The sequence below is a fragment of the Mesoplodon densirostris genome, chromosome 8, assembly GCF_025265405.1.
Source record: "Mesoplodon densirostris isolate mMesDen1 chromosome 8, mMesDen1 primary haplotype, whole genome shotgun sequence".
Lineage (NCBI taxonomy): Eukaryota > Metazoa > Chordata > Mammalia > Artiodactyla > Ziphiidae > Mesoplodon > Mesoplodon densirostris.
The window spans coordinates 50,975,132-50,997,206 of NC_082668.1; the positions used below are offsets into that span (position 1 = coordinate 50,975,132).

A 22,075-nucleotide genomic window follows, 5' to 3' on the forward strand; every position below is an offset into this window, starting at 1 on the left:
GTTCCACACAAATGATGTATACAGTGAAATTAAGAAGGAAAAGATCAGGAGAAAAAGGAATTAAAGAATAAGAACAAGAGGTAAGAGGTGAACATGTGGGATGATAGTCAGAAGATGACAAAAAGAGAGGGAAAATCTGCATATTTTAAAGTGAAACACTTGGTTTGATTTTAAACAGCAGAAACAATCCTGCTCTGGCATTAAAAACAAACTGGGTAAGCATTCCTCAGTAGATATTCCCATCTATATTATCTTCAAAGATAGTTTCAAATATTTTGCTTGGGGAAAAATCACCCATTCCAATTTTAATTACCATTTTTGGAACATGTTATCTTAGTGTTTGAAATAAAATTTCTTCTTTTATTATTTTTTCTTCTTATTTGTCAATCATGCAGTCTTTCACAACCGTTTTTCAGGAAAACCTTTAAATCAATGATTATTATGGCACATAATCAAGAAAGTATACAACATAGATTTTTCCCCTTATTACTCTACTTAAAATAGAATTCAATATATTATTCTGCTATGGGAATATATGCTTATGCTCAATATTTTTGGGGTAACCCAGTTCTTACAGTAAGCTTATGAAAAAACATTTCTTCAATACAGCATCACTTAAAAGTTGCTCTTCCTTTAGAAGGACTCAGTTGGCCTCTCTTTTGCCTGGATTCATTGCTAGGCTACCATAATCCTTTATCATTTGCACATGGTGAGTTGAATCCTCTCCACCAGGCATGCAGACTTTGTCTTAACCAGTGGCATGGACTGAGGCAGGTACACATTAGAAACTCTTGTGGGAAGTGTGATGTTCCCTAGTTTTCTATTAAATAATTATATTCTTTAGTACACATAGAAGCAGCACTTGAGTGAACAAGAATGTAGTGGTCATTAAAAATATAGCAGAATCTGGAAGGGTGATATGGATGGGGACTTTTTAATTGTTCCTGCGTGATTTGGAAATATGATAGAAACATGACTACTAGAAAGATTTGTAGAAGGAACAGTTATTTATTCACTCTCTTTCCCACTTCCAGATTCTCAATTAAGAGTATATCCAGATTGTATTTATGACATTCTTCCCAAGATGTTATATAATGGTTAGTGATTAATTAATTAAACCTATTCCTTAATCCATGCCAACATTCTTATATATGTATATTCTCCGCAACAATTGGAAATAAACACAATACATTTGATAATTTTGACATACAAAAATGTTATAAGAACTTATATTGGTTACTTACTATTTCTTATCTACTAGTACTGCTTAATAGTTCCTGGAACGACACTAAATACTTTGCACGTTTTGTAGTTATTCGCCCCACCACCACACCAAATGCTAACATTATTTTAACAAGAATTTCCATGGTTTATTATCTAGAGGGCCAAGTGTTCATGAAATATAGTAAATTTTGAATATAAGCAACATTATGACAAACAGAAAAGCAAACGGACTTAAACTTATTCTGAAAGATAGTATTACAGTTTAAGTATTGACAGAGTGCCAAAGATATTTTGCTGATCCTCTGAGGTTCAGAGATGCCATTAAACAGAAGAAACAATATAAATTCAAAACCTATTGTTACGATACAGTCTCAAAATAGTGAAAACCAACTAAAAACAAGGGTTTGATTTACTTAAATATTTAACAAAAATTTATTGCAAGAGAGATTTTTCACTGAATTTACAGTTTCAAGGAACATGGTACAAAACATAGTGCCATCAGCTTTGTCTAAACATTAAATAGGTGCAAATACACAAAGGTTAAAAAAAAAACAAAGAGCATACTTTACAACATAAAGTACAGTACTATAAATATATTTTATATACATTATACATACTCTTAAGACATCATTTTGATATACAGCATATATTATATTGATTTTCAAACTATTCAGTGCCTTACTAATATTATATATCAGAAACTTAAGGATTTATTTGCATCATTACACTTACAGTAAATGATTTCATATCAATGAGGCCATATTTTGCCTAGTTTATTTCCACCATTTAAATAGGCAATTATCCACTTAGATGAGCATTAACATGTCTAGCCATATTTTTCTCATGAATATTTTCTTTCCCTTTCATAGTGATGACTAGAAGAGGGGCTGCAGCGGGATGACCGATGGGTGGGGGGACAGCAGTGAAGGAAAGAGTGCATGGGGTAAAGGTGAGAGAGCCAGATGGCTAGGATGGAGAACTGAGGCTGGAATGACTGGCATCTGAGGAGGAGCAACAAAAGTTGGCTGATTCCCAGGACAAAGCCTTGGTCCTACTGGTCCTACTGAGATCTGAGGTAACGATGTTCTGGTGAGAGCTGGGACTTGGGACAGAAACTGTTGGTGTGGTTGAAGCACTTTAAAGGTTCCTGAAGCTGCAGCTGCTGCCGTGGCTGCAGCAGCTGCTGCATGCTGCTGCAAAACAGTATGGTGGATAGCGGTTACAGAGGTAGAACACAAGGGCTGCTGAAAAGGCAGAGGCTGCAGAGGTGTGCTAGGGGGTGGGAGGGCAGCTGGAGGAAAAGTGAATTTGACCTTGTTGGCCAGCATGCTCGGTGGAATGATGTGCTGGTAGACTTCACATGGTAGATTTTTGAACTTGTCATGGTTTTCTATTGGAATCAATAATGCTTGTTCTGGTAAAGCTAATGGAGCCAGGATCTGCTCTGTTGTTACAAAGGTATGGCCACTGACATGTGCTTCTTTGAATGGTAATGGTGGTTGTGCATTAAGGATGCCTGAATTAAAACACAGCCACTCAGTTGATGCCTCATTCATCTTTACTTGTGGAAGGGCCTCAGCCAGTTCATAATGACAAAGGTATGATTTAGGTTGTGACTGTCTAAAGTTCCTTTCAGTACTAGGCACCTTGAAAGGAATTTGCTTCTCATTAATATTTGTATTCTCACTTCTTTCTTTGTGTTCAAACAAGGTACTGTCCACTTCTTCTTTTGTTGGGTCACTAGCTATGTAGACTGATGTGGTGGGTTCATTGGAAATCTCTGACAGTTCACCAGAAGTGGTCTCCATTACCACCTGCTCAGTTTCACCATTGGTTTCAGAAGGAAGGGGACTGCTAGCGGACAAAGCCAGTTTATTTTCTACTTGGTCCATTTGTTCTGAGTTCCTTTTGACATTTGCAGTTTCTTGTGGTTTTATTTCCTCTTTTCTGTCTTCACTTATTATTTCATCCTGGTGATGTAAGGAAGAATTACCTTTCCTGGGATAATCTGTCTTCTCTTTGAGTTCCAAAGCTTCAAAACTGGTGTGGAATCTACTTTTTCTCCTCCGTTTCCTTTTAGGTTTACAAGGAGCAGAAGCATGGGTTGGCCTCAAAAATTCTTCTGGTAGATAATTCTGTTGATCTAAACTTTCATCTGAAGAATAAGAATATGAATGTTGTCTACGTTTTTGATGGCATCTTTCTGATTCATTAATGAGAGAATTATAACCTCTTTTAACTGCCTGGTTCTGACTCATGCATTTAATTTCATTTTGAAGAACTAGGCATCTGTGATCTTGACTACAGCTGGACGTTTTGGCTTTCCAACTACAGTAAGTTCTGGAGTATGTTAAATTATGTTTCACAGAATGTATAATTGTTGAATTGGATTGTCCATTTAAAACAACTGAGCTCTTTTTGTGGTGGTTTTTAGAACTGATAATAATATTCTTATTATTATTGTATTCAGTGATCTGGGTTTTACACATTTCTTCACTTTCACTTAAGTATATGGATGCTGATTTGGGCCTTTTATCAGGTAATTGCTGTGAGTCCAATAATTGCTCTGTAGCTAAATACTGTTTTTCTGAAATTGTTTCCAGTAGATTTTTCCTAGTTTTATCAGTGTAACTATTTTCTCTTTCCCTTTTGAAATAAGTTTCTGATTCTTTGGTTTTCTTTCCATAATTATCATGACATAACTTTCTTCTTTTTTTCTTTCTTCCACTTTTATGGAACCAGAGTTCATGAGTATCTTTCAATCTTATTTTGTTGTATTTGCCACCAAGAACATCCTGTTTTATCTGATTGTTAGTAAAAGTATATTTTTTTGTTTTTCTGATCCTACAGGAAATATTTTTATACCTCTGACTCATACTCTCATTTTTTCCAGAATCACAGCTATTGGAGAGCATATCATCAGCCAAAAGAGGAGTGACTTGGGTATATCCATTTCCGCTACCTCCAATTTCATGATCAGTAAGTCCTGTCACAGATGTGTCCTTGCAATCTAAAACTGGTCTCTTGCAAATGTCTTCTCCCTTCTGATGAGAAGAAGGATCATTTAAGGGCAGCTTATTTTTATCTAGATTGTTGTTTAATTTAGTGGACTTGAAGTCAAAACAGAGAGGATTACAGCTATAGGAAATTGATGGTTGAGTAGTTGTGTAAATCAGCATTTCTGATGGCCACTGAAGAACTGTGGATCCATCTTTGTTAAGTACGGGTACAAATGGTTCACATGGTCTTTTATATAAATCCTTTTTATTATGTAGGGTTATATTATCCTCTTCAGAATTTAAAGGGGCCAAAATGTCAGGGCTGTGATTTTTATATTCAGCTTCAATTGTGGATGCATCATTGTCCTTAACACTTTCTTCTATGGTAGCTTGCAAAGACAAGCAGTCATTAGCCATATCAAGAACTATGGATTTATTTCCTAGCAAGTCAGAAGTGTTACCACTTACAGGTATGTCTTCATTAATAATAACATCCTCCAGTGGAATTTGATCTGCTAAAGGGACTGAATTTTGACAATTATCTGCATCAGATGATGAAGGGAGTTGAAACTGGCAAAACGGAGGTAATAATAATGTATCTTTTTCACTAGAAACTTCTTTCATCTCTTGAGTTTGAGCAGTTTTTTTGTCAGTGCACCTTCCTTCTGGTGGATGAAAAGAATTAGCTTTCTCTTCAGAACTCAAAAGCACATCTGTTGATGAAGAGAGTTGAAGATGACAAGCGCCGGGCACAAATCTACTTTTTCTGCTAAATCCTTTTTCCACAGAGGCATCATCATTGTATTCAGAGAAGGCTGCAGCTGAGGACTCCAGCTTCACCGATGTTTTCTTTGGAAATGCAAAAGAAAAGCCAATTTTGTGTCTGTGAATCCCCTGGGCTTGATCTCCAAGTTGGCTCTTTTTGGCGGTATAAGTTTTCACACTTTCTGGATCTGTAGCAACAGTGGTAACACCTTTAGCATTCTCTTGGCTATGAATCAAAGTACATTTGAAATCTTCTTGGTTATTAACTGAATCCACAACAACTCTTTGGGAAATTTCATTACAATTTTCTCTCACAGTAACAGTTGTTGACTTGAACATAGGGCCACTTCCAGGAGCACTACAAAAAGAAACAAAAGTGTGTTTTCATAAAAGACACTTGAGGAAAAATACTCAAACACTTACAACTTAGAAATGTCAGCATAAGATTTTTTTCAAGTTTTAAAATCTTTGTAAGATAATTACTTTCATGTAGTGCAATTGCCTTCCATAGAACTACAGTTTAATTTAGTTATTGGATATTGTTTGGGATAACTTGGAGATGATGTCTTGAAGTTACTTTTATAGCTATTAACAGCAATGGTCAAAGACATTTCTATGCTCTCAGCCAGTGTTTCCAGACCAAGAATTTTTTTACCCCCATGGCCTCTTCAGTGAGATTTTAGAATACAAAATTCTCTAAAATAAAATTACTTTTAATTCACAAATACTCAACATCATTGATCTCATATGGAGAATATGAAGGAAGTTAAAGAAAAACTCTCAGTCATGATGTAAGCAGGGCTGGGAATTCATTTCAACGATTCAATTCAGCCAGTGTTCACTGAGCATCTACCACAGGCCAGGTGATATGCTCAATGAGAGCTCTGAGTCTTTTGGAATGGTTGTTCGTAATATTTAAAAATTATCTATATAATTATCATTATATAGAGTGAATATAGGAAAAGACTATACTTACTATGTGGTTTCCATTTATTTGGAATTACAGTATGCCATAAATAGTGAGCTCTTATTAAAAGAATGATACTGTCCAGCACATAAACAAAGAACTACCTAAGTATCATCTTTACCCCAAAAGAATTATGCTGTGCAGAATTTTCCATGCTTTTCTAAAAAGTTAGTTTCTCAGAAGTTATAAACGGTCCAAATTTTTTTAATCGAATAATTTCTTCAATATCTAACACAGTGGACTGTTTTATTACCTTGTTTGATATTAAGAAGCAACACTACTTAATTTACACCTCATTAGAGGCACCAAATTACTGGGAAAATCATGTATCTGGGGGAGCAGTGTAATGTGAAATATTTATGTATGCTAAGAAAAGTAATTTAGATAAGAAGTTTTGCTTCTTTTGTATATATCTTATACTCAGCTCTACTTCTCTTAATATATTAGACTTTACATTTGAAAATGAATTAAATTACACAGGTCCGAGATAATATGAAATGTAAACTTGCACTTGTATAACTTTTCATTTTTTACTACACAGAATAAAAATATCTGGTTGGTATAATTCAACAGAGGTTATGTTTGATATTAACAGTACACTATAGGGTTCAAGATATATTTGAATTTTATTTTGACTTTTCTAAACCTGACATCTCAAACAATGTTTTGATATGTCAATATCCCCTAACATTATTCTGTATAAAATAAATTTGGCATAAAATAGCTTTCTTTTAAACAATAATCAGACAGGCCTATTTAATTGGGGGGGGGTACCTTAAGGGTGGCTGTCTTTTCATAACATTGCCCTGGCCTGAATTTTTAAGTTCTGATTTATAACAATATAGGTGCTCTCTGTTAGAAGCAGGTCAAAGTGTAAGAGTTGTCAAGTTTTAATAGTCCAGTTAGAGTTCATTCACAGTGAAACTAATTTCAACCTACCTCTGACATGCATAGGGTCTTCCTGACCTTTATATATTAAGACTACATATGGAGCAAGGAACCTCTCTTTTTCACTCCATATGTGTTCTAAAGACCATTGCAAATAAAAGTTCTCCAAATTTTCAATGAAAAAATAAGTTCCTCCTAAAACTTCATTTCTAACAAAGGCTATGAGATGGTGCTTTGGTCTCTTCTTCAATCAAATGGTTTTTTTTCGTTTGTTTTGTTTTTTGCGGTACGCGAGCCTCTCACTGTTGTGGCCTCTCCCATTGCGGAGCACAGGCTCCAGACGCGCAGGCTCAAGCGGCCATGACTCACGGGCCTAGCCGCTCCACGGCATGTGGGATCCTCCCGGACTGGGGCACGAACCCGCGTCCCCTGAATCGGCAGGCAGACTCTCAGCCACTGTGGCACCAGGGAAGCCCAATCAAATGTTTTGAATTTCACCAAGAAATATAATAGCTTTCAACTAAGATAGCTTAAAGAGAAGAATAATGTAAAATTATTTTTTTTACAAACTAAAATTATAGTAATTTGGCTTTTTATTGAAATGTGCATTAAACAGGTGTTTGCATAAAACTCAAATTCAATTTACTGTTTACTGCTCACAGAAAGCCATGAAAATGTGAGCGTCTTATTCTGGGTACAGAAATAGATAGATTTGTGCCCTTTATTCAGTTCCTTTTTTTTGTTGTCATGTTTTAAGAAAACTTAACATTTTACTGTAGACTCACCATACAGTTTCCTTTCTTAGCTCGGCCAGCTTGTGCAGGCGTTGGAGTGCCTTTTCCTGTTTTCTTTCATCTTTCCTGGATTTAGATGCTACATTTCGAGCAAATTCCCTTTGTTTTAGTTCTTTGAGTCTCTATTAAAAAATACAAAAATAATTAACAGTATTTAGGTCTATGGCAATGTCAAAGTTACTATTGTTGTTGTTGGAATTTTCCAGTACATCATCTTTGATCTCATCTAAGGAAAACACAGCATTTGTGACCATCCACTTCTAACAAAATATTTTCTTGCACTTTTGGCTTGTAAAAAATGCCAAAACATATTATTACACTATATCAAAAGATATACCTATACCCTGGTAAATTGGAAAGGAAAAATTTCTTCTTTACTTATTGATTGTTTCCTGCCAAGGTTCTCTGCCTAATTTAGATGAAGTGTTGGAGTCTTATAAACCCCTAATTTTTAAATAAATTCAATTAAGCTTCTGTATTTCAGTTATATATGATAAATTCCATCATATTTTGATGTGCTCTATATTAGAAAGGTGTCTGATCCTTTTCATATTTTTTAAGAGTAAATGTCTTATGTTAATCCATAAGGCAAATGCCCTCTACTAATGTGATTTAAAATAATCCCTCCTCTCAAATACCAGGCATATTTCCCAAGTAATTCAAGATCTGGGAAGAAAATTAAGTGTCTTTGTGTAAATTCTTTTTATATTGAGCATATGTTTCATCTATATTAAAGGAGCTCAGTTTGGGGTCTGAAGGCCAGAAAAAGAACATGTCAACTTGAATAGAATTGATAAATAGCCACATATGTAGCATGATTTAAGATACACCAAAGTGGTCCCATGCCCCAAATATTTTCACTATGGTCTTTCACAGAGAGAGTATATAGTCATTAAAAATGATTAAAGTACTGTTTTTTTCTCATGGAGCTCATGTTGTTATGCAATCGTGATACATCAGAGTCTTAGAATGGGACTTTATGAGAATAAAACATATACTAATCATATTTTTATGAAGTGGTTGAACAAAATCTTAATAAATGCCTTATGTGTATACACTGATTTATACCAGGGTCTTAGAACAATGTCTGATCTATAAAAGACCTACTCAGTAAATATTTGTTGATTTATGTAGGATCACTTAGATCCTCCAAATTAAGTATTTTCCTACTACAAAAATAGTTATGCTAGGGAATTCCCTGGTGGTCCAGTGGTTAGGACTCTATGCTTTCACTGGCAAGGGCTCGGGTTCAATATCTGGTCAGGGAACTAAGATCCCACAAGCTGTGCAGCACCACCAAAAAAAAAAAGTCATGCTAATGAAATAATATTAGATTCTTGGTCAACCTAGATTGTGTCTGCTCAATTTCTCCTATATAGAACCATAACTTAAACTTCAAATGATCTCTAATACTTTAATTAATGGGATTTATATAAGGTATATATACATATATGTGCATATATATGTATGAGATTACTCTAGAATATTTATTTTAACATAACACAAAGATATTTTGAGATCATTTACATTGACATATTTGTGAAGGAGTTTATTTAGAGTTGAATTTAAATAAAAGATAACCCATGTCATAAATAGCTAAATTGTACTAGTATTTCATAGAAAGTAAAACTTTGACATATATCATTGCATATATCATTGCATCATAACAATTAAATGCAGCTACAATTTTATAATACATATTAAATTATTTGTTATTAAAAATATGTAGAATTAGAGATACTATGGCAAGAAAATTTTAATTCTAGATTTTAAATATTCATAGCCTTGGTCATCTCTATTTCCTAAAATCTTGAAATCATATCAAGACTCATTTAACAACTTATTGATCACCAGCAACAGTCATTCTGTTAAATGGCTGGGATATTTTTCAGAGTAAAGAAAATGTTTTTACTTTTATCTGGTGTGTGTCTTTGTGTCTGTGACTATATGTGTGGGCAAGTGTGTGTGAGTGTATGTTTATATGCATTTTACAGAAATAGGGAGAAAAGACACACAGGAAGAGATAATGGCAATCAGTGGTTGCGGTATTCTTATTGTGCCATACGAGGACAGAACAGGGGTGGCCCAAAAATCTCCAGGTAGGCTACCTGGGGAAAGTCACATCTGATCTGGGTCTTAAAGGATATAAAAGAGCATGAAGAAGAAGGGTTGGATGTTGGAAGTGAGAGGATATTTGGGGGAAAAAAAGACAGTTTTGTATAAACATAGAAATAAAAGCATGCATACTCTAAAAGAAAAATGCACGATGTAAAGAAGGATGGCTAGAGCAGAGTGTATTTGTGGAAGTAATGAGAATTGATGAATTATGGGATCCAACCAAATCATGGGGAACCCTGTCTATCATATGACTAAATGTGACTGTAGGAAACATTGAAGGAGCTAAACAATGCAGTGCCACAGTAGGACTTTTATTTTATTAAGATTCTTTTGGCGTCAGTATGCATGAAACTTTGCCATGGAACAAGATTAAAGACAAAGCAACCAATAAATAGAATATTACAATGAACCAGGTAAGAAACAATAAAAGCTTTTTCTAAGGGAGTTGCAGTGGAGAGGAAAAGTAAAATTAGTGATTTATTGGATGTGAATAATTGAGTGACCTAAAGGATATGCATTACCTTTACTGAGAAATACCACCTGCCACTGTAAGAAACATATTCAATCAAGAGAGGGTTTGGGTTAGGAGGAGGATGCTGACAGAGAATTTGAAAGGAAATAGAAGATAAGTTCTCTAAAATAAACATTTAAAAGAATCAAAATGTCAAGTAAAATAAAGCAAGAAAGTTGCAATACTAATAAAAGAACTAACATTCAAAGATTTTTTTAAAATTCTATTTTTAAATGGGCCTCTCACTGTTGAGGCCTCTCCCATGGCAGAGCACAGGCTCCGGACGTGCAGGCTCAGCAGCCATGGCTTACAGGCCCAGCCGCTCCGTGGCATGTGGGATCTTCCCGGACCAGGGCATGAATCTGTGTCCCCTGCATCGGCAGGCAGACTCTCAATCACTGCGCCACCAGGGAAGACTTAAATAGTGATATTTTAAGAAGCAGACATAATTTTTTTCCTACTAGATTCTTTGGGTAATTGGAGACAACAATCAAGAAAGATAGACTTGACTATTTTTAATAAAATTTTTAGAATAAATGTTAATTTCTATTATATAAATATGCATATATATGCAAGTTAAAAGTACAGTGCTTCTAACAAAAAGCTAAGCTTTTCTAAAGCAAGTATATGAAACGCCAAGAATTTCACTATTTACTGTTTCAAATTAACCATTATGATTTGACCTAATCCATTTCCACTGACATAATAGTTAAAAAGCAAGGAGTCTGTCCATTATCAAATGCCAGTAGTGTTGTATTATCTGTGATATAACCGAGTGATTGATATGGCGGGAATCGGCCCCTAAATGATGATTTAGGGAAATGTGTACATTTATTTATTAATTTTTAATTTTATTGGAGTATAGTCAACTTACAATGTTGTGTTAGTTTCAGGTGTACAGCAAAGTGAAGAATGCAAATGTTGTTTTAGTCTTGTAGAGGTTGTCAAGGAGCACCAAACTACATTCAAGTGTTCCTATTGATCTCAATCTCCCTCTATGCACACATAATTTTCTTATCTCAGTGACAGACTTCCGGATACCAAGGTAACTAAACTTGACTAACATTTAGGGACTATTTAGTTGCAGAGATTATAAGCCTGGTCAAATACTCTGGTCAGTTTTAGGATAAAATTTATCAGTCTTTATATCCTTTCTTGCATTTTTCTGCAGAAAAATAAAGTCCTACATCATATTTTATATCAAGTAGAGTTATTTTGAAAGGCAAAAAATAGAAACCAAGTAAATTTTTTTGAGAATGCCAAATGGAAAGAAAACTTAAGTTCCACACAAATGAATATACAAGATAATACCTGTGAGGCTCATGGAAATATCAACACTATTTCAAAAGCTTCCTCAACAATTTACTGAGAATCACTCAAAAGAAATTCTTAGTGATAAATGTCAAGACAAGAATGACAGTCAGCAAGAATTAGAAAATTAAAAGTATGTTAAAAGGAAATTGTGTGGCCTAGCTACTGCATTGCAAAACAAATTATAATGTACGCTCACATATAATTCAATGTATACTTTGAAAATATGCAATAAGGAATGAAAAAACAAAGAATCAATATTCTTTGGTTATGATACCATTTCAGAGGGTCCACTCTACTTTCCCACTGATTTACTTCTCTTAGTCTATAGTGAAACAGAATATCACAAGGGCAACACAGGTCATTAATCCTCAGATATGGTCTCAGGAAAACCCATTGAGTTGGATGGTTGGGAAAGTTATAATGATCCTAGCCTCAGGTTAATGGTGGTGTTCAGACAGTGGCAAAGGTTTATTCAATGTAAAAAAGAGAGATGGAGAAAAAGAGAGAGAGAGAGAAAGATACCATTTAAATAACACATCAGTTTGTGTTTAAACATTTAGGTAAATTACATCATTTTACAATTGCAAACAAAACTTTTATGAACATTCTTATATCTGTATATTGTACACCTGTCTAGTCTAATTACACTCAAAAGACAGGCTCCTACAAGAAAAACTGCTAGAATAAAAGATAAACATGCACTTTTTTGATGTTTTTCAAACTGCTATTCATAGTTTTATACCATCATTTCACTTTTCCCAAAGGTATATTGGGAATATATACAATATTGGGTAGCATCCCTGCTAAATTTGTTTAATTGACAGTCAATACGTGATATATCATTAATGTTTTGCCTATTATTCATTTGTTTACTAGGAAGCAGAAAAATTTTTACATATGTATTGGTCACCTGTATTTCTTCATTTAGAATTAATATTGTTCCTTAAAATTTATTAAGCAATATTGCATACATTACTTTGACTCTGAAAATAAGCATGTGAGCAAATAGGTCTAGCATTATTGTCCATACTCAGAGATGACAAAACTGAAGTTAAGTAAGTTTTAGACTTGTTCAGAGTTGCGTACAAGTGGTAGAACCAGACTGGAATCAGGATTTCCAGGAACTCTTCCTGTGACTTATCTCTTATATTTACTCTTCTATACGTTATTCAAGCTTTCTAACTCTTTAGGACAGGCTTATTGGGACATGATACAGATTTTCATTTGTCTTTCAGCCAATACTCCTTGAGTGTCCATTACTTGTCAGCTGCTATTCTAAGCACAGTTGATATATCTGTGACAAAGGAGGAAAAATCTCTGTTTGTTTCATGAAATTTTCACCATAGTTGAGAGAAATGGACATTAAAACATGTAAATAAGTTGTATAGTATAGTAGATAGTGAAAAGTGCTGTGGATGAAGTGAATTTAAGCTGAGGGTGCAGGAAGTAAGGGGAGGGATAGCAATTTCAAATAGAGTGATTAGGTAAGGTTTTTTATTAGGCTTATTTTCTATTTCTGTTTAACAAATTACCATAAACTTAGCAGCTTTCAACAGCACACATTATTATCTCACAGTTTCTGTAAGTCAGTATGCCTGTTTTTTGCTCAGTCAAGGTGCTGGCCAGGATTTTTTCTCATCTGGAGGCTTGTCTTGGAAAAAATCAACTCACAATCTCCCTAAGGTTGTTGGTAGAGTTTATTTCCTTCTGGTTGTAGGATTGAGAGCTGAAGCTTCCTACTGATTGTCAGCCAGGACTACTCTCTGAGTGCCCAATCTGCCAGCAACAGAAATCAACACTGTGCCCCCAATATGGCACCATTCCCAGGTGTGATCAGCCATTGCCTGGTGGCAGGTTGATTACGATGGAGAGCTTCCTTGAAAAAAGAAAAAAAAAAGGCAGTGTTTTGTTCTTCCTGAAATAGACCTTTACTCTGGATGTGAACTTAACTTCCCTCCATGCAACACTTCTATCAAAACTACAATCTATGGACTTACACACTGCCATTTCTACCATCATGATACTCCACATTTACGACCATTATTCTGATCAAGGAACTCACTTCACAGCAAAAAAAGAAAAATGTGGAAATGGGCCCATTCTCACGGAATTCACTGGTCTTACCATGTTCTCTATCATTCTGAAGTAGCTGGTTTGATAGAATGGTAGAATGACCTTTGGACGACTCAGTTATACCTCCAACTAGGTGGCAATACCTAGCAGGGCTGGAGCAATGTTCTCTAGGAGGCGGTATATGCTCTGAATTAGTGTCCAATATATGATGCTATTTTTTCTCATAAACAGGATAGAAGCGTTCAAACATCCAGGGGTGGCAACTGAGGTGGAACCATTCACTATTACCCCTAGTGGTCCACTAGCAAAATTTTTGCTTTCTGTACCCACAACCTTATGCTTTTCTGACCTAGAAGTCTTAGTTCCAAATTGCAGAAAAATTCCACCAGGAGACACATCAAGTATTCCACTGAGTTGGAAGTTATATCTGCTACCTTGCTACTTTGGGCTTCTTATGCCACTGAATCAATAGGCAATGAAGGGAGGTGCTGTGCTAGATGAGATGATTGATCCTGATTACCAAGGAAACAATGAACTGGTAGCCACAGTGGAGGTAAGGAAGATTATGTCTGGAATACAGGAGATCCCTTTGGTGTCTCTTAGAGTTATCATGCCCTGTAATTAAAGTCAATGGAAAAACTACAATCCAATTCAGGCAGTATTACTAATGGCCCAGACCCCTCAGGAATGAAAGTTTGAGTCACTTCATCATGGAAAGAACCATGACCAGCTAAGGTGCTTGCTGAGGACAAAGAGAATGAGTAGTGGAATAAAGCAGTTATAAATACCAACTATGACCACGACTAGTTATAGAAATGAAAACTGTAATTGTCATGGGTAGTTCTTCCTCATTTAATTATGAAAAAAATTATATATTTTCTTTTGTCTCTTATTCTCTTATCATATATGATGTGTTGAATTTACATCATAGTGTTTAAGTGACAGGATATCAAAGAGAAGAGTGAACATCACGCAACAACTTTGTATCCTTTTCTGGGGAGCAAGTCAGTGTATTTTCAATTGTATACAGGATAGTTGTATCATGTTAGGAAGCATATCACCTTTTGTTGTCTTTTTTTTGGAGATTGAGTATAGTTTAAGGAGACATCTATGCATGCCAAATTGATGAGAGACACACTTATGATGGTTAACTGTATGTGTCAACTTGCCTAGACCACAATACCCAGATATTTGGGCAAACACCAGACAACATGTCACTGTAAAGGAATTTTTTAGATGAGAGTAATATTTAAATCAGTAGATTTTAGGGACTTCCCTGGTGGCGCAGTGGTTGAGAGTCCGCCTGCCGATGCAGGGGACACGGGTTCGTGCCCCAGTCTGGGAAGATCCCACATGCCGCGGAGCGGCTGGGCCCGTGAGCCATGGCCGCTGAGCCTGCGCGTCCGGAGCCTGTGCTCCGCAACGGGAGGGGCCTCAGCGGTGAGAGGCCTGCGTACCGCAAAAAAAAATAAAAATAAAAAATAAATCAGTAGATTTTAGATGCTAATCTCATCTAAGATCATTTTTAGATGAGACTAACATTAAATCAGATGAGTAAGCAGGTTTACTCCTTAAATCCTAGTAAAGCAGATTACTCTCCATAATGTGGGTGGGCCTCATTCAATCTGTTGAAGGCCTTAACAGATGAGACAAGTCCCCCAGGAAAAAAGAATTATACCTCTAGACAGCCTTTGGACTTGAGACTGCAACATCAACTCTTTCTTGGGTTTCCAATCTGGCAGTCTGCCCTGCAGATTTTGTACTTGTCAGCTCCCACAATGTGTGAGCCAATTCTTGAAAACAAGTCAACAGATAAAGAGATAGACAGACAGATTGATAACAGATAAATAGATAAATAAATATTCTATTATCTCTGTTTCTCTGGAGAACTCTGATTAATACAGGTTTTCACCAGAAGATGGGTATCTAGTTATGATGTTTGTGGTGAACAATGCGAATTGCCTTCACATTATCAATTACATCCTTCTAATTCATTAGTAGAATTCCAGTTTGGGGGGGTGGGGTGGGCAGAAAGATATTCAATTAAAATAATAAAAATTTCAGCCTCCCTGTAATAAGAGTGGATATGTGACACAGACCTCACTAATTGAATTGTAAGCAGGTGCCTCTGAGGAGGATATGCCTACAAAAAAATAAACCTCATTAAAGAAAAATTCTTTATTTTTTTAAGCCATGTTTTCCATTTCCTACCCATGTGTAATTGGGAGTCTTAAGTGGGAAGCAACCATCTTTCAATCGTAAGGTTGTCAGCTTGGCAGAGAAGGCCTAGATACTAAAGATAGCAAAGCAAAAAATGAAAAGATCCCCATTCCCAATAGCATCATTGAATTACTGCATTATTCTAGGACTGATTACCTATGTAGTTTGGAAATAAATAAATAAAAGCCAACTTTATCTGAGTTTACTTTTATTTGCTGCTGAGTGTAATCTTGGCTTATATACCTACTTACTAGATGTGTGACTGGATAATTAACAACAAATTCTTAGAACCTTGTTTCCTCAGATGAAGATGCTGATGATATATAAAGTTTCTTCTAGTTTTTGCACCCTAAGATTGATGCTTTCAATGTCATCTTTTAAGATGGAGTTAGTTTTTACTAAATAAAATATGTATTTAGAACATTAATAATAATTACCTTCTTAAATGTTTTCTCTACTACAAGTAAATCCATTACTCCTTTGAATTGGTCCAATACTTCTGTTCCTATTTTCATATATCTTAGTAAGTTAATATGTTACCCACTATTACTGTTTCCACAGGCTAAAAATTTCCTTTAAATTCCCAATGGTTGTTTCTATCAAGAACTGCTTTCAGTGATTTTTGAAAAATCTAAGTATGCTTTCTATCTTAGATAGAGCAATACCTTCAAAGAATTACAACTAAATCACCATCTCTATTTCTTGAATCAATTTAACTCTCTTGGAAGACAATATGCACTGGGTTCTATTAGAATGTTAGCAAATATACTTCTTCAGGGAAGGTTGTTATTCAAGTGAATGGTATCACACTTCAATGTGTAATTTCCTTCTAGTCATTATTTAATCAATGGCTTTATGCTGAGTGAATCTGTGGAAGATTCTTTTTTAAATTTCTTTTCCCATTACTATCATGAATGTGTATCATTTGGACTTTTCTCTTGGCAGCTTTAAAAGCATCTAATCTCTTAATGGCATGTCAGATCTGAACAATATCTTTCCCCAAGGCCTCTCATTCTTTAGATTCCATTAACTCAAGTTTCTTTTTGTGGACAAAAAAACTCATTCTAGTTCTAATATAAAAGTCTTTGCAATCTGTATGTGTTATGTCTAAAACTGATTTTCCAACCATTCAGTTCATTTTCTTAAGTGCTGGATCAGAAGTGTCTCATGCATTTTAAGTGCTTATGAATGCCTCTCAAATTGAATTGGCACAAGATGGCAGTGATTAACTTCCTCATACAATAAGAAGCTTTGAAAATTTGCTAACAAAAATCTTACTAAGATCTTTAGTATACAGGGAAAGCAATGGAAACTTGAGTCTAAGAAATATTGATACTTCTATTTAAAAAAACATACAAACAACTTGAGTGGCCTAAAGTGAAGAATAGTTAAGAATTATGGTTCAATTTTATAAGGAAATACTATGCAGCTACTACCAATAATGTTAAGAGTTTAAAATATTAGGGATATTGTTGTATAATATAATTAAATGTATCTGCATCTATAGAAATAGACTAAAAATGCTAGAAAATACACAAATATCAATGAATATTTCTCTTCATAAGGTAAAACCAGAAGAATTATACTTTTGTTTTCCATTATATGGTATTTTTCCATTTTTTTCTTACTAGCATGTTTTACTTTGAGAAGAGATTTTTAAATTTCAATTTGAAATATAAAAATTAGATATATTTTAAAACTGGAACAAAAATTACCATTGTATGGCTCTTCCTATCACACACTCATATTTATGGCCTAATAAATAACTAGACTGTTCCAAATACTTCCAAGCTCTCTAAACATGTATAAATAAATCCTTATAGACAATACAAAAGGATAAAATAAATCTGGTGAATTTTTTCACACATGATCTTTAACAACATGGAATGATTGTGGGTTGGTTAATATTTTAATCATCTTTTTGGCATAAGTATAGTGGGAAAATAATATACAGGGACAATAGTAGTCAAAGACTATGAGAAATATAATATCACATTATATAGAAATAGATATATTCTTTTTCTCTCTCAAAATTATCTTTATATATGTAATTATGAATGAGTTATCATGTATATGTAATGAAATAATGAGTAATGGATTAGCAAACATCTTCTCTATAGAGTAATTTAACCTTGGTGTAACTTATAACTGTTTCTTAGGCACGTAATAAAGATGGAATATTAGTTGTGTTATTAGGCAATTTTGCTTATGACTGAAAATAACTCCTCTTTTGCAAACTGCATTTGGGCTGGGAAGAGTGTGAAGGATTTATTAATACTTGGTGGGAAGCCCTAACTCGTGACTTCCCTGAGTGCAAACTAGGTTTGTCCCTTGCCAGGACCATAGACGTTATACCCACAGAACATTTTGCAAGATATAATTGCTCCTATTTGTGAGATAAGACAAACTTCTAAGCCACAGTGGCTCCCACATCCATCCTTGTGATCTCGTCTCTTGGCAACTAAATTGTAAGTTGAAATGCCAAGGGAAAGACCCCCCGAACTGCTGTGGGAACGTAAGGACTCCTGCTGGAGAGAAAAAAATCTTGTGTGTGATGCTGGCCTATAACTTTCTAAGTGAATTCTAATGTTGAATAATCATTCAGAGATGCACATGTGGCAGGAAGGGCCAGGTCAAGGTGAGCTGTGTCCTCTAGGCACTGAGACCAGAGCTGGGCATGGTGATGATGCAGACCTTCATCCTGGAGGCTGCTGGAATTCTGCTTCACACCTTGAGAACATGGAGATCTTGACACAGGCAACCAAGAGCCAGAAGAACAAACATGAATGTGATATTTGAGCATTTGGGATGAAATCAGCCTAGGGAGTCTGAAGGGGAGGGATCTATGAAACCAGAAATGAGTACTGGCCATAATTAGATCATCAGAAGAAACATTACAGGAATGTGATATTGGGAATCTAAAATTACATGGCTACATGAAGATATCAAATGTTTAGAAACTATTATTGTTTGATGTCAGTTAAAATGACAGAATAGAGAGTTCCAAGAACCTGACCCTCCATAGAAACAAAAAAAATAAGTAAAAATTATCAGAATCAACTTGTCAAAACTCTAGAAAATAATCAAGCATTTATAGCAACCAAGCAATTGCTGAATCAAGGAAAGATGAGTTAAACACAGTAGGAGAGCTTTGTGGCACTTTAATTCACCCTTGTCTTTCCTACCTAACTGGGGAAAAAACAAACTGTAAATCAAGAATACTATAACTGGCAAAACTATATTTCAGAAACAAAAGTAAAATTAAGATATTACCAAATAAACAAAAGCTAAGGGAGTTGTTGCCAGTAGACTTGTCTTATAAGAAATGCTAAAGGGAGCACTTCAGGCTAAAATTAAAGGACACTTGAGAGTAACCTGAAGCCATGCAAAGAAATAAAGTACACTGGTAAAGGTAACTCCACAGGTAAATATAAAAGTCAGTATTACTGTATTTTACTTTGTAGCTCCTCTTTTACTCCTATGTGATTTAAAACATAAATGTATCATTCAATAATTATAAATCTATGCATTGTGCATACAATGTACAAAAATGTAATTTATAACAATAACTACATGAAGGGTAAGGCACAAAAGTATAGCAGGGCAGAGTTTGCAATGCAACAACAGCTAAGTTTGCAAAAGAATGATGTCAGACACCCAACCCTAATAAAAATTAGTTCAATATGGATCAAAAACTAAGTAGAAAAGCTAAATCTACAAAACTCTGCAGGGAATCATAGGGCTAAATCTTCACAACCACAGATTTCGCAATGGTTTTTGCATATGACACCAAAAGCATGAGCAAAAAAAGAAAAAAATAGAAAAATGGAAATTCATTAAAATTAAATAATTGTGTGCATCAGAATAAGTGAAAAGATAACCTACAGTATAGAATAAAATATCTGCAAATAAAATATCTTATAAGGGTCAAGTATCCAATTATATGTGGCATCTAAAAATACAACAAACTAGTGAATATAACAAAAAAGAAGACTCACAGATATAGAGAACAAATTAGTGGTTACCAGTGGGGAGCAGTGGAGGGGCAATATAGGGTGCAGGGAATGGAAGGCACAAACTATTGGGTGTAAGATAGGCTCAAAGATGTATTGTACAACACATATAGCCAATATTTTGTAATAACTGTAAAATTTCAACAACTAAATTTTTTAAATGGACAAAATGTTTGAACAGACCTTTCTCCAAAGAAGATATACAAATGGCAAACAAGGACAAGAAAGTATGCTTAGTACAATGAGATGCCATTTCATACTTACTAGCATGGCTAATTTTTTTTAAAGGAAAATAACATATGTTGGCAAGGATATGGAGAACTTGGAAGTCACGGTAATTGCTGTTGGCAATGTAAAATGGACAGCTGTTATTGAACATAGTTTGGCAGATGTTCAAAAATTAAACATATAATTACCATATAACCTAGCAATTCCATTCCTAGGTATATACCCAAAGTGTTTGAAAACAAATATTCAAACAAATACTTGTACACAAATGAACATAGAAGCCCTATTTGCAATAGCCCAAAGATGAAAACAATCCAAATGTCCATCAATAATAAATGGACAAATTATCATATATCCATACAGTTGAATATTATTCAGCCACGAAAAGGAATGTGAAACATAGATGTACTTCGAAAATATTATGCTAAGTAAAATAAGCCAGACATAAAAGGTCATATATTGTATGATTCCATTTATATGAAATATTTAGAATAGCAAAATCGGTAGATATAGAAAGCAGAGTGGCTTCGGGTTGGGGTAGGGAGAAATGGGGAGTGACTCTATAAAGGGTATGGGGTCTCTTTCTGGGTGATGAAAATGTTGTGGAGCTAGATAGAGATGGTAGTTTCACAACATTGTGAATGTGCTAAATGCCACTGAATGACTCACTTTACTATGGTGAATTTTATGTTATGTGAATTTCACCTTAAAATGCATGGATTTTTCTCATATTTTCTAATATAATCAGCATTTTATCCAAGATTTTCTTTAATTGGTTAAAACAAAATGAGTTAGTTTTGAGACCTTCAAGCAAAATTACCAGTTGGGAGAATGTAGAAGTATGAGGGGCAAAAGGTGTAAGAAAATTATAATAGACATAAAATAAAAATTTTTTGGCTTACACATTTAGTTGAATCTGATCTATTTAAAATCATTGACATTAAAACTACTACATTGTTTTCTTTCTCTCTTTTTAATAAATAAGTATTGTGCATTCCAAAGAATTGATTTTACTGGCCTATGGCCAGTGTAATTTAAAATGCCTATGATAATATCTAACCTAATAACTATAGGTATTTCTTAGTGGTTTTCAGAAGACTCCTAAGAGCTACAGACATATTTTAGGGACTTTCTTTCCTGCCACTTTGTCCTCAGGAATATGTGGGATATCTCCAGGAGGCTAGATTTTCAGTATTTTTGTATATTACTATCCCAAATAAAACTGGAATTGAAGGTATATCCAGAAAACTTCCCAAATTCTACACTCCATGGTAATATGTTGACATTAGTTTCCACTAAAAACTTATGTCATTAAAATTAAACCTATAGGAAGACAGTGTTTATAATGGACAAATTATTAATTTGGGAACACTTCAAGAGAGGAAATTTGACTCCACCATTTGCTGTCTGTGTGACCCTTAGTGATCCTTCCCCCATTTGTAAAATGTGGAAGAAAACAATGATTTAAAGCACATACACTTCCTTCTACTCAGTAAATATCGGTTTCTTTCTCTTCCTTATTCTAACTCAAAAGTTAAAAGGTAGAAGCTTATGTATTGTATACAGATCCCACTTGAGAGTGAATTCACTGACTCAGAGGCTACTTTATCTTGTAAGCCTAGACAAAAAAACCCTCTTTTTCAAAAATGCTAATTAATCAAGAGGCATAATTTTGTAAAGAAATAAAAATCAGAAACATTTTGATTTAAGCCAGTTTAATGTGTAAATAAATATGTTTTATTAATAAATATGATGACATTTCATTTGTGTAACATACAGATACTAAATCATTTCTGAGGGCTGGAAGACATTTTAGAATGCACTTTACACCTTACATTTTAGAAAATCAACATCATATTTCATTTGTGTTAATTTGTCAATTTGATTCTTATATATATTTTTGCAGCAATGATCCATACAGGTAGATTCTAAGAAATTAAAAATAAAATTATTTTTAAAAT

At 34.6% G+C, this 22,075-nt stretch overlaps 1 protein-coding gene across 1 annotated transcript in view; it reads right to left on the reverse strand.

Annotated features, from left to right (window-relative positions):
* Positions 1-2,099: 2,099 nt before the first annotated feature.
* The window catches only part of ZNF804A (zinc finger protein 804A), a 288,622-nt gene continuing 268,646 nt past the window's right edge, over positions 2,100-22,075 (reverse strand). Inside the window, exons 3-4 of the mRNA XM_060107293.1 lie at positions 7,629-7,759; positions 2,100-5,346 (exon numbers count right to left, since the gene is read on the reverse strand). Of these exons, the coding sequence (XP_059963276.1) occupies positions 2,100-5,346; positions 7,629-7,759 (3,378 nt within the window). The remainder of the gene's footprint in view (positions 5,347-7,628; positions 7,760-22,075) is intronic.